The sequence below is a fragment of the Saccostrea cucullata genome, unplaced genomic scaffold, assembly GCF_032062105.1.
Source record: "Saccostrea cucullata isolate Sc308-1 unplaced genomic scaffold, CSIRO_AGI_Scuc_v1 ctg159, whole genome shotgun sequence".
NCBI lineage: Eukaryota > Metazoa > Mollusca > Bivalvia > Ostreida > Ostreidae > Saccostrea > Saccostrea cuccullata.
The window spans coordinates 534,001-550,450 of NW_026936852.1; the positions used below are offsets into that span (position 1 = coordinate 534,001).

At 32.9% G+C, this 16,450-nt stretch overlaps 1 protein-coding gene across 8 annotated transcripts in view; it reads left to right on the forward strand.

The window, feature by feature from the left end:
• Positions 1-12,050, forward strand: part of LOC134246745 (uncharacterized) — a 35,795-nt gene extending 23,745 nt beyond the window's left edge. For all 8 annotated transcript variants that reach the window (XM_062729112.1, XM_062729109.1, XM_062729104.1 and 5 more), the window contains exons 7-20: positions 120-283; positions 410-453; positions 597-695; positions 1,181-1,345; positions 4,302-4,397; positions 4,500-4,601; positions 5,739-5,855; positions 6,363-6,537; positions 6,888-7,003; positions 9,812-9,908; positions 10,278-10,360; positions 10,699-10,828; positions 11,371-11,468; positions 11,852-12,050. In XM_062729112.1, coding sequence (XP_062585096.1) covers positions 120-283; positions 410-453; positions 597-695; positions 1,181-1,345; positions 4,302-4,397; positions 4,500-4,601; positions 5,739-5,855; positions 6,363-6,537; positions 6,888-7,003; positions 9,812-9,908; positions 10,278-10,360; positions 10,699-10,828; positions 11,371-11,468; positions 11,852-11,956 — 1,591 coding nt within the window. In that variant the 3' untranslated portion in view covers positions 11,957-12,050. The remainder of the gene's footprint in view (positions 1-119; positions 284-409; positions 454-596; positions 696-1,180; positions 1,346-4,301; positions 4,398-4,499; positions 4,602-5,738; positions 5,856-6,362; positions 6,538-6,887; positions 7,004-9,811; positions 9,909-10,277; positions 10,361-10,698; positions 10,829-11,370; positions 11,469-11,851) is intronic.
• Positions 12,051-16,450: the final 4,400 nt, after the last annotated feature.

A 16,450-nucleotide genomic window follows, 5' to 3' on the forward strand; every position in this document is an offset into this window, starting at 1 on the left:
AGTTAACATATATTTATTGGCACCCTTAATTGTGATAATTTTGTGACAGAGCAATTGTAGAGAGTAAGTTATTTTTGCTATAAATTGTTGCCGTTTTACTGTTTTCTTGGTGTTTTTAGCATGAACAGAGTTCAGCGACATCGCTCCTCGCTGGAGACCACCATGTACACACATCCTAGCGAGCTGTTGGGTGGTGATCAGCACAGGAAGTTGTTGAAAAGGAACACAATCGCCGAGTTCTCTCTGTCTCGTGGTCCTTCTGCGTCAGCCAATCAAAATGATGGTAAGATTGGAATTACTACAAGTATGACTGACAATACAGTTCTATAAGGTTGGTAGGAATTCCAAAATACATATTAACTGAGTTTGATGGTTTTGGACAGCTAGATACCTCTTATATTTCTTTCAGATTCTAAAAAAGGACGACAGTCTACATTTTCCCTGCTCAAACTTGTGAGTATAGTGTCTGTTTAATATATCAAACATGTATTAATAGTTCAAAAATAAGATGGTTATAATGAACAAAATGTGTGAAATCATTTCTTAAAACCCTTTAGCTGTAATACTTTTAAGAATTACACGTTTTCTCTCTGTAGATGCGCTCTCGTAGCAAAGAGTCCATGGCGAAGCTTGAAGATGTTCTGGCAAATATGAAACCCAGTGAATTTAAGGACAACCATTTACTGGCTTACAAAGTACGATAACTCGAAACAAGCAGTACGTCAGTCCAAATAGTAATGGTCTAACATATCAGAGAACTTCCTGTCAATTATAAGACATTTTTTTTTCCTGATTAAAAATGTATAATTATGCTTCAATAGATTAAATACGCTTCTGGGTATATTTTTTCCCTTACAAAGAAAACAATCAAAGGTATTAGATGTAAGCAAATTTTACGTTATTTCAATGTGTAGAGAATTTATAAGGGAAATGGCAATTAATAGATACCTTAGAATAAAATAACTTTTACTTAATTCCGATAAATTAACATAAGCAAATTCATAAGAAGCGTTAACTATAAGAACATGGTTTTACCAGCTAGGCATATAAAAGTATATAGTTTACTTATTTGAATTGTCTGTATGGAACAATCCTTTATTTCAGTAGAATTAACACTTCGTATACATCTGTAATTGAAAAATGCCACTGAATTGCTTAATTTAATTATCACATTTATTAGAATTTACATTGGTCTGAGCTGATAGCGAGCACGGACAAACACAATGATAAAGCCAGTGATCAACTACAGCTCACAGAAAAGGAGCGGAAGCGGCGCGAGGCAGTCTGGGAATTATTCCAAAGCGAGTGTGTGTTCCTTGTAAATCATCTGATGGTCCTCAAGCATGTATGTTTATCAAAGGCTTGGTAGTCAATAAAATACTTTTATTTTTTATGACTCTTGGCAATAGATCAATGTTAAAATTTTGAAATATGATTTTTTGATATTTACTATAATTATTATAAATAAGTAAATACAATCCCTCTGAAATAAGGACATTCATACATATAATTTTTTTTGCAACAGCTGCGACGTTAATTCCCGTACTAACAACCAAAGAAATCATTTAATTTTGTAAATATGCCGTTATCACAGTTATTGTTTCCGGGTTGATTTGATATTCAAGAACAAATAAGTACTTGAAACAAGGATATGAACAATCTCCTTTAGAGTCAACATTTTGCACATCTTATGGTCGATTAGCTGCAGAACTGTAGAATAATGGTTTCATATTTTAGTCTTTGACCATAACGCTATAGATCCTGTAAAAAATATGCAATTTACGGCGCAAGCGTTTCTGCACATGGTTGTTGAGAATTAGTGCTCCACTTTCCAGCATTGATCAATTAATTACCTTCACTATACAATTCTAGACAGATTATTTCACCATTCTGATAATTTTATTCGCATCCCAACCCTTCTTACTTGTCAAGTTCAAGTTCATGTTCAAGTTCATTTATTCTCTCAAAACTATTTAAAATACATGGTACATGAGGACAATGAAAAATATTTACAGCATAAATATATTCAGGTCAGAGGTATAAGTTAATGATATACATAATCAGAAAATGACAATGTGGGAAAAAGATAAAAGAGAAAAAACACGTATGATACGTGTACAAAATGAAATAAATAAGGAGAAAAAAAAATTATGGAGGACAGACTAAATCATATATTTTTAATATAAACATACAAAGTTTTTTAAGTGACATAGCATCTTGTTTTGTCATCAGTTGGAAAAATTTCAAAATATTTGGTCTAGTAAAGTAATATTCATTAATATACTTTTTCCTAATATTTGACAGTGCATTACATTCAAGTATAAAATGGAATTCATCGGCAACATGTTTAGCATTACAAAGTGTACATAATCTATCATTTAATGGTATACATGCCCATCTTCCCAGCTCAACTTGTAGACGGTGATTAGTAGTTCGGAATTTGACAAGTATTTTTTTAAATTTTAATGGTAAAATATTTAAATAATTTTCACACTCAAAATTTGTTTTAAAAGTTTTATACAAAGTGCCTTTAGAAGAACTATTAATATCAGAATGCCATTTTTGTGTAAATTGATCTTGTAATCTTTGTTTAACAACAGAAGTAACCCAGTCTTGATTAGGATTACAATGAAATTGTTCATTCCAAATATGAGATAGACCACATGAGTCAAAAATACGATGAAGAGATTGTGAGTTAGCAATTAAATATTGATATAATATACATGAAATTTTCTTATCTGTGCTATTCACTAACTTACACCAGAATGAGACTATTCTTGAATAAATAAGAACAGATAGTGGGAAACGCCCTGTTTCACCATAAACCATATAATTCGGGGTACTACTTTTCAAGTACAGAATATGTTTCAAAAATTTTAAATGAACACATTCAATGATATCTAGGTTTTCAAAACCCCAGATTTCACAGCCATAAAGTAACACTGGTAAAACCATTTTATCGAACAAATCAAGTTGACATTCCACAGGGAGGTTAAATTGTCTTATTTTTCTGATAACACCATACATTGCCTTTTGGGCTTGCTCACAGAGATGTTTCTTGGCTTTTAAAAAAGAGCCAGATCTTGAGAAAATGATACCAAGATATTTAAATTCTTTGACAGTTTCGAGACTCTTGTTATTATAGTAAAAAACTCTTTTGTTTAAGCGACCTTTTGAAAAAATTAATATTTTAGTTTTCTCAATATTTACTTGTAATTTCCACTCTGAGCAGTAGCTTTCAAATTCATTCAAAGCATTTTGTAAATCATCTGGAGTTTCTGCTAAAATAACAGTATCATCGGCATATAAAAGTATAAGAAGTTTCAAATACACACATAAATCATTTTCTATTGAAGTAGTAAGACTTTGTAAACCAATTATATTTCTATCAACAAGATAATTCTCTAGGTCATTAATGTACAATGAAAATAAAAAAGGAGATAAGTTTTCACCCTGTCGGACTCCGACATTACAAAAGAAAAAATCGCTTGTTGTATCGTTCATCTTTATAAGTGATTTAATTCCCTGATACATATTTGTAATATACGTAAAGCATTTGCCTTTAATTGTTTACTCCAGAGACCGTTTCTCCAAACAGTGTCAAACGCTTGCTTGAAATCTATAAAAGCACAAAAAAGTTTTTTCTTACACTTCATAAGCGTGTTTGATAAAAAATGTAAAGTCAGGATATGGTCTAAAGTAGAATATATTTTCCGAAAACCTGCTTGATTCTCTCTCTCTACAGACCAATAAAATCACTAAGTTGCTTTGATCTTTGTCAGATGGCAAAAGTTTAAAACAAGCAAGTTTTTTGGTCTTTAAAGACGACTTTAAAGGGTCATGAGGTATAAATAAAATGCTCACATTGGTTTAAAAATGTCTCTAGAAAGTAAATTGATTGACCAATTCTGGAAAGTAGAGAAACCGTGCACAGAAAAGCTTGCACCGTAAAATGCACTTTATTTTCATTACAGATTATAATCGTTATGGTCAAAGACTAAAAAAATAAAACTATAACGCTATATTTCTGCAGCTAATGGTCGATATAATGACCTTGTCAGCAAATAAAATCTGCCATTAAATCTCTCACTGACGTTTTTCATACAAATAGTAAGGCCATCCTTTTCACACTGAATTATCCACGACAGGGAATGCTTACTCCTACTTGGCACCAGATACAATATATCACCTCTGATGTTTAAGTTATTAACTATATTAAACCACGCGACTTTAAGGTTAGCGAAAAATACGTTTAATACTAGTAAAATGTATCATACATGTAAAAAAAATTGTTTTTGTAGTGTTTTATGGAACCACTAAAGAAGTGCCAAGTTGAAGGTCATCTGATGTATGCCGAGCCCGAAGATTTGTTCGGTAATCTTGACGAATTATGTTACGTAAGTGGAATAAAATAAAGAATTTCGTCAAGGAATATACATTTTTTATATGGTGTTATCAATCTATTATACTTAAAAAATACGTGTTCCTTTGTTTTGCAGGTTAGTTACACATTTTGTAAAGACTTTATTGCTACATTGGTCAAAGCCATGAGCTCAACAGAATTTGGTAGTACTACGGTCCTTCTAAAGGCGTTTGACAGGGTGATTTGATTACTACATTGTTTTTTATCAATGAAAATCTGCAATATAAATGCAGGAATTAGTTAATTTTTAAATAAACATCTCTAAATCCAGTCAATTAGATGCACCTATTTTCATCACTGTTATTTTCTATGCTTTTCGTTTTTATAGATTGTAAACGTTTTGAAAAACATGTATATGATAAAAGATTTTATGTGAAGCTTACCGAGTATTTATGATCAGATCAACATGTGGCTGCATAACTGACAAATACAAATATTACTAATGTTTAATTCTGCAAACAAATACTATGCCCTTACTGACTGCATTTATTTGATGTACATAACATCATTGATAATTGGGCATTGCCATATGAGTGAAAATTTCTCGAGGGGGACGTTAAACAAAATACAAACAAACCAAAAAAAAAAAAAACAAAACAAAAATTGATAATTGCATCCTAGATGTATACTTCGAAATTAAAAAATGTTTAGAAGTCTAGGTCAGTTCAGATCTTTGGTCTCGACACAATCGCCATGTCAATATAGCTTACATCTAGATGGATTGATTGATTATATGTTGTTTAACGTCCATCTCGAGATTTTTAACATATATGGAGAGGTCACCGCTTGCCAGTGCAGAGCTGCAAATTTTGACCTATACACTCGGCACTCAGGGCCATTGAACAGTGAGGTTCTTCCTTGTGCCAACACATATTGCAACACAGAGTCTCGGTTTAATACGGTCTCTTCCGAAGGGCCGGTCTCCACGTCCCATAATGGGATTCGAACCCGCGACGTAATATCAACTTCTTACTCCACTGACGCTCTAAACACTGCGCCACACAGGTGACGCTTACATTTAGATGTTTATTAAAGTGAATATGGGTATTATAAAACACTGACACTAACAATAAAGTGATTTTCATTTCCCGTGACTCCAAAATATATTGTGATCTAACAGATATAAAAAATGCTTTTATAACAAGCAAAATGGTCCGCCTCTTACACCCCGTTATTCGTTTGTTTTACGGTATCTGGTTTGTTTTACGGTATCTGGTTTACAAAGACTATTGTATCTACTGATCTAAATTCTTTTCGTGAATTTGAAGACCTTAAGAAAACAGAAACCGATAAGATTTTATTTTATTTTTGCCAGTTCTCTTCACATTCCAAAGATGGAGATGTTTACCACACATACTGCTTGAATTATACCAATGCTTTAACGTACTTAGAACGGTTACGCAGAAACGATGACTTTCACGAATTTGAAAAGGTAGGTCGTTACGGTATTTATTGCAAAGAGTAATTTATATCTTTTTCAAAAATTTTCAAACTTATCATTTCGTGATTACCGACAGAAATGTTTATTCCGGTTGGATCTTGGCTGAAAGTATTTGTTATAATGTCCTAAGCCAAAATAAAATTCAAAGTACTTGCATGCCTCTGGAAAAGTTCTAAAGCTCATTGTTTCAAATATAAAATGTGATGGACAGCCAGAAGGCTTTACGTACAAGCAGAGAGGGTGCATGCAGGGGAGGAACAGTCTTGTATAGAAATACACTGGTCATCCTTGTTTAAATTTTTCAAAATCGGCGAAGTATAAATTTCAGACTATATCCGTACTTATAAATTTGTATTTTCAATAAAACAGCCTGTTTGATGTCGCTTAGTATAAAGTTCTTACAATTAACATCTTGTATGACCAAATTTGTTTCAATAATATCTTGTACAAGCATATAGGTATATAAGTGTTTCACATTGCATAGTTTGCTTTTAAAAGGCATGTTGTCAAGATCCCCGATGCCAGCGATTAAAGCTTACAGACCTTCTGGTGGCCCCATTACAGCATTGTACCAAACTACCTCTGTTGCTGAACAACATCCGGAAGTACACAGAAGTTGAGGATGAAGTTGACAAATTAACGGAGTCAATATCAAGAGTGGAAATGTCTCTTCGTAAGAAAATTTCAATTTACAGAAATCAGTCTTCTATATTAATCACGCTCTCATCAACATTTTATTAAAACAAATGACTAAATGATTAATATGATTATTGTTTAACGCCGAGTCGGCCATATTTCAGCCATAATTCGGCACTGTGCATGCAAATTCAAAATTTTTATTGAAAAAAGACGTATGAGCGCGATGATGGTTTAAAAAAAATCATATAAAAAATAATTAAGAGCTAATATAGACTTTTCAATGCTGAAACCATTGTTTAAAAAGGATGACTCAAAGATCTATTACATAAAAATAGGTGTGGCATTCCACCTTAAGAAAATTAGACTAACTTTTGTTTTGAACAGAAAAAATGGAAGACAAAATGCAGTGGGCAAAAAATTACGAGAGAGTGCAGGAGATCGCACGCCAACTGTCATGGCCGCCGGTGACCGACCTTGACCCTAGAGTTTTCATTCCAGAGGCAAGTTAAAGGAGTGGGCTATAAAAATATATTATGTTAATCATATATTCCAAGCCCTCTGATTGGCTTAAGCTTGGTCTCATGATTAAGTATATAACATCATATAGACTTGAGTTACTATTTATAGTATCTGAAATGCATATCGACTTGATGTTTCTTAAAATGGAGGTAATTTTCCGTAAAATAAAAAATTAATTGTAGTGATTTCACAATTATAGCTAATACAATATATGACTTGATGTTTCTGAAAAAAAATACTTCAACTTAATTGTATTTAAATTTGTAATGTTCTGTAACTGATAAGACGTAACAATGGCCTGAACTAGGATCTACTTAATATTAGAACATATTGAATATCTTTGTCAAAATTGATACAAAACATAATCAAAAAGATGTACATTTATAGTATTTTCAATTAGTAAATCATCTAAAATACTCAAAAAATTGAAAGGAAACACATTTATATTAAACTGCTAAATTTATTTTGATTTCTAGTCTCTAAGTTTTAAGAGAGAAAACTTGTGGTTTGTTCCCATTTTTTCAAATTGTTTTTTATTAACTTCTGTAGCCCTTTAATTTGGTCAATCCATAGATATATCGACTTCGTGCTCGGTCAATATGCTTTTCTGTGAAGTCGATATATCTATGGATCGACCTCTTATATAGCATTTTCTTTACTTCTAAATACTTATCAAATAACTTTTAAAAACCCATCATTTTGTGTTGGAAAATTATTTTCAGTATGTACTGATTCCTGCTGACAAAGCAGGTACATGTAACAACATTGTCTTTGTTTGTAAGGCTCATTATTTAAATATTGCATTTTAGAGGAACTGGGATTTAATTGTACTAGCGGTAATCCAATAGCCCCTTTTCATTGTCAGTTTTAAATATTTGTTTTATATTCCTAAGTAGCAGAATAAATTATTAAGTCTTTATTGGATTCCAAAACTTAAAAAAAATCCTTACTAAGATACATAATGGTTCCAGTAAATGTTCTACCAAGCCTCTTTCTTTACTCCTCAGTAAAACATGAACAGTATTGAAGGAGCAACTTCAAAAGTACCGAAAGTACCGAAATCATGAAATTTTACTAAAATCAACAACATAAAACATACGACTTTTTATATATATTTTACACAACTTAATATACAACCATTCATTCAAACATTAAAGTCCAGGCTTTTTGATATCATTGACAGCTGCGTTTTCCCTAAAAATGAAACTCGAAAATCTTTACTTAACTTGTCACTGGTCATTTGCAAAATTATTTTGTTAAAAAGCATTCTGGTTGTACACACAAGTAATCCAAAGTTGATAGCAAAAAGTTGCTTGAGTTTTTGATTGACAATATCTATTTGGTTTTTGGAGAACATGTTTTGCAACATTCCATTGAAATACCCATAGTACCAATTGTGCTCGTTATTAGTAGACCTATTTTTGTATTCATATGAAGCAGAATTTGTCCAAAATCTTATATGTGAAAAAAAAAGCTTGCTGTGGCCTTCAACTCTTCATTTAGATATATCGACGACCTATTGTCAACTAACAATGGTTGTTTCCATTCTCATGTCGATACGATATATCCCGGTGAGTTTGAGATAAAAGATACTACAGAGTCTGACACTTTTGTTAGATATATAAATATTTTACTTGAAAAAGACGTTAATAATAATCTTACAATCAAGCTTTATGACAAGCAAGATGACATTAGCTTTTCAATCGCCAACTTCCCTCTCTTATGCAGCAATGTACCTTCATCACACGGGGTTTATATCTTTCAAGTGACTTTATACGCAAGAGTATGCTCTTCATATGAACAATTTTCAAAACGAGGAAAGTTTTTGACAAACAAGTTACTGAAAGAAGAATATCTGCAGTCTCGTCTAAAGTCATCATTTCGTAAGTTTTATGGTTGATACAATATTCTTGTAAGCAAATACAAATTATTATTACTTAAATCAAATGCTGACTGACGTTTTTGTTACAAATTGTTTAGTCATTATATACACACTGAATGGTCGACGAATTTTTCGGTTACTAGTATTTCCCAATCATGACAAAGAGCATACGACGGATGTGACCGGTCAGCACACTCTAAAAGAAATATCTATGCTGCACTTATTTTCACTGACATTGAATGAATGTTTTATGATAAATTGTAGGCCTAAGTAAATAATATCTTTATAACGTAAAAAATTACAGAGTGGTTGAAATTTTGTCTTAGTCATAGGATTTTTTGTGAAAAGTGCCACAGATCCTGAAAAGACGTTGTCACCGAAAATATATCCAACCAGGTTCAAATAATTATTATCATATCTAAAATGTGCTAGAAAATTGACTAAGTCGTGCCTAAATATGGTCGATATTAACGCACTTGGAAAAAATTCGAAGTGTGTTAACTTGGTCCCAAATTTAATGCAGTAAATGCAAATTGAAAAAAAATGTTCAAAATACGTAATTTTTCTAAGTGCATTGTAGCAGAGCGCACGGCGGGTGTGACTGGTCGGAACGGTATGCTCACTCCTGTATGACACATGATCCCACCTCTTATGTTTTGGAGGTCCATGTTTCCTCTGCTTTTGATATGTATTGTTTAAATGGAGTTAAGAGCAAGATTGCTGTTCTTTGTCTCAATATCATTTCATTTACATATATTACTGATCTCGTGGAACAGATTCTGGATAAAATTATCATGGTATAAATCCTTTAATGTAAAAGAAAACAAAAAACAAAACTGGAGTAAAAATCTAATCTTTGACTTAAGTAAATATATGGTTAACTTTTAAAATTTAATTTTGTTTACAGTATTTAAAGTCGACATTACTAAAACAGCCATGTGAGCACCTCCTGCTGACGTGCCCCGACCGGCAGCTTCTTCTTGAAGGGCAGCTCACTCTAATAGGTGGGGTCCTTAAACCTTTCTACAAGTAATTCCGGTCCATTTTCTGTTTTGCGAATGGTTTTGGATTGTTAGTGTAAAGGACATACTCGTGTATTGATCAACTATATGTTAATTTATTGATCAACAAACATTTATTGCAAATATTAGTGAAAAAAATATACCTTTACTTTTATTCATGTAATCTCACACTTATATGTATACTATATGACTGGATACTTTTACGTACATTTCATATACTTTTGATTGTTAATTCTTCGTAACTTAAAACCTTTTAAAGTGTAAGCATTTACAGTTTAAATTTTACTTGAATTTTGTTTTTCTTAAGATTTAAGATAGTACTGATTAAATTCATTTCGTCATTTTTTACAGAACCCACCAAGATTCTGGATATGTATCTTTTTCTCTTTGATGATATTTTATTACTAACTCGGTTGAAAAAATCTGCTAAAAAAGTAAGACATATTTTATTTCAATAGTGCTTAAATTATGATTTATTCTTTTACTGTTCAGTAAAATACATAATCATTATCTCTAAAAAAAGTTTGCTTTTAATTACTCGAGATTTTTAAGCTAATTCGTAGTCAAAACCAAACAATTTTATCATACTTTGTGAAGCAAACTGAATTCGTATTTTTTTTTTTAAAAAAGCCATTTATATGCAAGGTAGAATTGTGTTTATTATCAGATGGTCAATGATTCCTAACAATAATAAGTAATGGTAAAAAAATGTTTTTCACTTAGAACTATCCTAATCTCTAGGTGAGCGATGTTTTATTTTATCGTTGTGTAGAAACAGCAGACCTCCGGGGGTGACTTGAAAACCCCACTCCCCGGGGACAGGTGTCTGTACACGGTATACAAACAACCCATCTCCCTCGATAGAATCTGTCTGCATGATATTCCACCAACCGAAACAGTGGGTGAGTATTGGTAATCATGGAGAAGACATAGGTCTAAAGGTTGTGCTTTTATGCTCACTCCTCCATGGCACCTGATCCCACCTATATGATGTTTTGAAAGTCCGAATTTGCTCTGCAGCTATTTTGTATTGTTTTATGGACTTTTGATCTTGAATACTAGTTCGTTATCTTCATAATTTTATGTTTTATTTTATTTCAAAATGAATTATACATTTTTATTTTAAAACAAAATAATTGACACAGATTAAAAAATTAACAGAAAAAATTTTATGTCTTGATCCTTAAAATTAGTATTTTTTTTATATATATATAGAAACGGTTATTAATCGCTAAAGTATCAAACTATTCAGCTTAGCGTTTCGAGCATATACATGTAGTTATTTATCTTTAGGAAAAATCATAAATGGACTATAATCACTTGCTTCGGAACACACACACTAATATTTCAAGCAAGAAAATATTGTGACTTATTAACATGATTAAATGAACACAAGAATTGCCTCTTATTTATTGATATTCCGAATCCAATCTATGTTTTTCAGCTAACGGCATCAAGTCAGCATTCGTACTGGTCCAAATCAGCCGCTATCAACAAATTATTGGAGTCTTCACGCTTCAGTGCTCAAATGATGCGGCCAAGGTTGGTTATTGGATCCTCAGTGTAGAAAAAAAGGAAATCAAAAGTTCATAGACGGAAGATAGCAATTTTAATTCTATGATCCCAACACTATTTTTTACGTGCAAGGAATGTTTGCGAGCTTTGTAACTCAAGAATATTTCTATTTATATCTTTAAATGCGTGTATGTGCGGAATAATTCAGTTGAAATATTGATAATTCTCAAAAGACTTTAAATTCAAACTGAAAATTACAAAAAGAAAATCTTTTCACTTCTGTGTAGAAATCGTTCTGATAATCTTTAAAACACAGCAATTTTCTACATTCTTTTACAGCTGTTTAACTTTTTGGCATGATGCGTGAATATGCTTAAATAAAGAATCATAATTCTACTATTTTATTGTAGCTGAAGTGGATGGATAAACTCCGAGAGGCTAAGGAAGGATTGGAGAGTGTGGTATCCAGACGAGGAACGAACTCTTCCGATAAACAACCCAAAAATGAAAAGTGATCAAACTGACAGAATTAAAGAATTCATGTTTTGTTGGAAATACAATGAATTTTTATTTTGATTTAAAAATAAAAAAAATTAAAGTGTATATAAAGGAGTAATGCTTCTTTCTATTCCAGTATAGAAGTCCTCATCCAAAAGAATTGATTTTTCTAAACTTTGAGTTGTAAATTTTTTAAGGTTGAAACTGATTTCCATTTGAGAGAGCGATTACAGGGGTTTTAAATCCAAATATCATAACAAACCAAAATAAGCATGAACAAGGTCAGTTTAAGAACAACCGGTACCCTGTATAGCAGCTGATGACCAATTAAAGTTACTGAAAGGAGGGACTTTTCAGTAAAATAAATCTGTACGTAAAATATAAAATTCCCAGCACCAAACGCACAAAAATTGTATCCAAGATTACTTTGATCAAAAAGAACAAAATCTATATACCCGTAAATCACTGAATACAGGAACAGAATGATTCACAAAATGTGTTTGTGAACACTGACATTCCCGTAGGCACCCCAAGGCCTATATTAAAGGTATTCAAAATTAATGGTTGAAAATTCGAATGAATTTCAATTCAAAGGAGCGTGGGACCAAAAGAAAGGTCTTGTCTTAAGGAATACTCTTTTACAATCAAAACCTTTAGGACTTACCATCTTAGCCACAGCACTATAGCTCACCGAGAAAGGTCTGCAATTTTAAAAAATCTGTTGATTCAGAGTACCCGATACCGATGAGCTTGAAATAAGATACCACAGAATCTGACGCTTCTGTTTCATATTTGGATATTTTACTAGAAAAAGACGTTAGTGGTAATCTAACAGCAAAGCTTTATGATAAACGTGATGGCTTTTACTTTTCAATCATTAACTTTCCTTACTTTTGCAGCAATATGCCTTCATTACCTTCATACGGGTGTATATCTCTCAGTTGATTCGATACGCAAGAGTATGCTCTGTGTATGAATAACTTCTTAAACCAAGTTAATTATTGACAAATAAGTCGATGAAACAGGAATGTCAGCAGTCTCGTTCAAAGTCATCATTTCTTAAGTTCAATGGTCAATACAATGACCTTGTCAGCAAATACAATTTTTCATTAAGTCAGCTGACTGACGTTTGTCATACTAATATTTTAGGCCATAACTTACACACTGAATTGTCAACGGATTTCCCCATTATTCCCCGATCACGACAAGGAGCATACTGCGGCTATGACCAGTCGCTAGGTGTTTCTCTCTTCTCATGGCACCTGATCTCACCTCTGATATTTTGGAGGTCAGTGTTTGCTCTGCTCCAATTATGTTTTGTTTTGGACTTTGAGCATGAATACAGTTTGTTATCTCCATATATTTCATTGAGGTTTCTCAAATACATGTCAAATTCTAAGTTTGGCGGTTAAAAAAGTTGATACCAAAGAAAGACTAGGTGAGAAGGGTCAAAGTTGTCGGTATCAAAAGGAAGGCCTGCACATGGAAATTACCCATGAAATATGAACACCCTAGGACTAAATGTTCAAAAGTTATGCCTAAATATAAAAATTGGTCACACTCCAATGTCAAGGTAAAAGTTAACATGCATGTAAAGGTCTTATCACAATAGATTATCTGAAGAATAAAAGCTCAAACACCATTTGTGTAAAAGTTATGAAAAATTCAAAATTTTGTAAGTCTAAAGTTTGGTAAATTCTTGCAAAATTGTGTCAAACTCTAAGGTGATGACGAAGAGGTCAAATATGATGGAACTCAAAGAAAGGTCGTGCCACAAGGAATAAACTTATGACATTGAGAGCTGTAGCTCCAACAAATCGAATGTTATGGAAAAAGTTGAAAGCTTTTGCGGAAAAACAGAAAACAGCTTGACAGACTAACGGACAGTGCAAAACAATGTAAACCCGCATCTTTGATCAGAAAACTGCCAACCACCAAAACAAAATAGATTTAAAAAGAAAACGGAGAGTGCATCATTCCCTTTTTCTAACTTTTATACATCTGTCGAGCATGTTATGGTCTGAATAAACTAAAAAATGTTGAGTTTAATTAATATCAATACTGTCTTAATAAAAATGGAATAATAGAATATAAATGCACAGCTGTTGGTCTTTTGAGTATTAGATTGAAATGAAATCAGCGACAAAAATACATGAGAAATTGGTGGTCGATAATGTATTAAAATATCGCAATATTTAAGATTGTCACTTACTGAAAAAATTCTGAGGTTTAAGTTAATTACGAAAAGGGTGGTCTATGATAAAGGGTTTATCTACAAATGATTTCACTGTGGTTCCTTCTCCATCACAAAGTCTGGAAGATGTTCTTTTTTAGTCTTGAAATTTAAGAAACCCTTTCTGTCGAACACTTTTCAGTAGAATGACACGGTTTGGATTTAAACCTACATATGAACCTGCGTGTACTGATAACTGTTTGGTGTTCCAAAGACCAGAATGGATTTTGATACAAAAGTGAAGAATGGTTCTATAAATATCAATATCTAGCCATCCAAGGTAAGGATTTTTATTGTTTGTTATTCTTTAATAGTAAAAATCATGAAAATAATTTAAAAATAAACATTTCAAACTAATAATATACTTACACTTATGATATATATCCTAGTTTTCAGTTTTTGTTTTAGATAGTGTTTAAGGTTGGGCATTAAATAATGAAAGAGTAAAAAAAATTATTAATATGGTGTTACTGTAATCGGAGAAAAATGCAAATGAAATAAGTTTCACGACTTTGCTGGCCAAGAATTACAAGGAAGGATTAAAACCCTCGTCTTGCAAAGTTGGTAACAACGTACATGTTTATATATTTGCAATGGACATGTATTGAATTATACACAATACTGTCATTATTGAGCAGAATTGAACGATCGATTGGTCCTCTGTCGTTTTTCGTCCAATTTGAGAATGTTTCGGTCATATAGAGACGGCACCTCACACTTAGCACTCATGGCTTTTAGAAATTGAGGAATCTTTATCGTGACAACACCTGCCGTGACACGGGGCTTCGTTTTTTAACATCTCATCCAAAGAATCTGCAACTTTTGTTTCAAAGTGTCGATCGAACGCTTGGCGAAAGAATTTTTTTTATCAACTTTGGTTAAAAGCGGCCGGGATTCAAACTTACAAACTTCCGATCACAAAGCAAACGCTGACTGAGCTTTGTACAGTGTACCATGACGGGCTCATCGGGCAGGGAGAAAATATTTTGAGCGTATTTAAAAAATAGTAGCCCTCGTGGTTAGAGTGTTTGCTCTAGAATCGCGGCAAGAGGAGTGGATCCGAACGTCGCGGACTCGAATCCTTTTGCGGACCGTAAAGACCGGTCTTTCGGATGAGACGGGACAAGAAAATAGAGATCCCTCGCAGTAGCTGCTTGCAAGAAAAAGACCCCCACTACTCAGTGGTCCTGAGAATAGGTCTAAAAATTTCAGCGCTCCAACAGGCTTTAGTGGCGTTTCAATATTCATGAGTAAAAAAATTCTCGAAAGGGATATTAAAAACACAAACAAACAGTCAATGAATCCAGTAAAAAATAGATTGTATTTCATTTCTTACACAGTTTTGCACCAGTCAATCATAGTTGTTTAAAAAAACACTTAAAGAGTGAATTTATATTATGAAAATAGAGATAACAAGAGTAATCAAGTCAAGACTCCTTCGAATGAAGGATATGGGGATAACGAACAGTATTCAATATCAAAGTCCATAAAACAATACAAAATAGGAGCAGAGCAAACACGGACCTCCAAAACATCAGAGGTGGGATCAGGTACCATGGAGGAGTGAGCATCCCCTGCCGACCGGTCAAACCTGCCGTGTGCTCCTTGTCGATATCGGGAAATAACGAAAAATCCGTCGTCAATTCAGTTTATAAATAATGGACTAACAATTAGTATGAAAAACGTCAGCCAGCATTTGACTCAAGGAAAAATTGTATTTGCTGACAAGGTCATGGTGTCGACCATAGAACGTACGAAATGATGAACTTTTGAACATTTAGTCCAAGGGTGTTCATATTTCATGGGTAATTTTGTTTCATCAACTATTTTGTCAATAATTTACCTCGTTTTAAAAATTGTTCATACGTAGAGCATGCTCTAGCGCATCGAATCGACTGAGATATGTAAACTCCGTATGCAGGTGATGAAGGTATATTGCTGCATAGGTAAGGGAAGTTGACGATAGAAAAGTTAAAGTCATCACGTTTATCGTAGAGCTTGGTTGTTAACCATTGGTGTCTTTTTCAAGTAAAATATCCAAGTATGAAACAGATGTGCATGTCAGACCTCTGTGGTATTTTTTATCTCAAGCTCACCAGGATATATCGTATCAACATAGGAAATGGAATTTTTATCACTGTTAATTGACAATACGTCGTCGATATATCTAAATGTCGAGTTGAAGGCCACAGCAAGTGTTTTCTTCTTTTCATGCATAAGATTTTGCATGAATTCTGCTTCATATGAATACAATAATAAGTCTGTTAATAACGGAGCG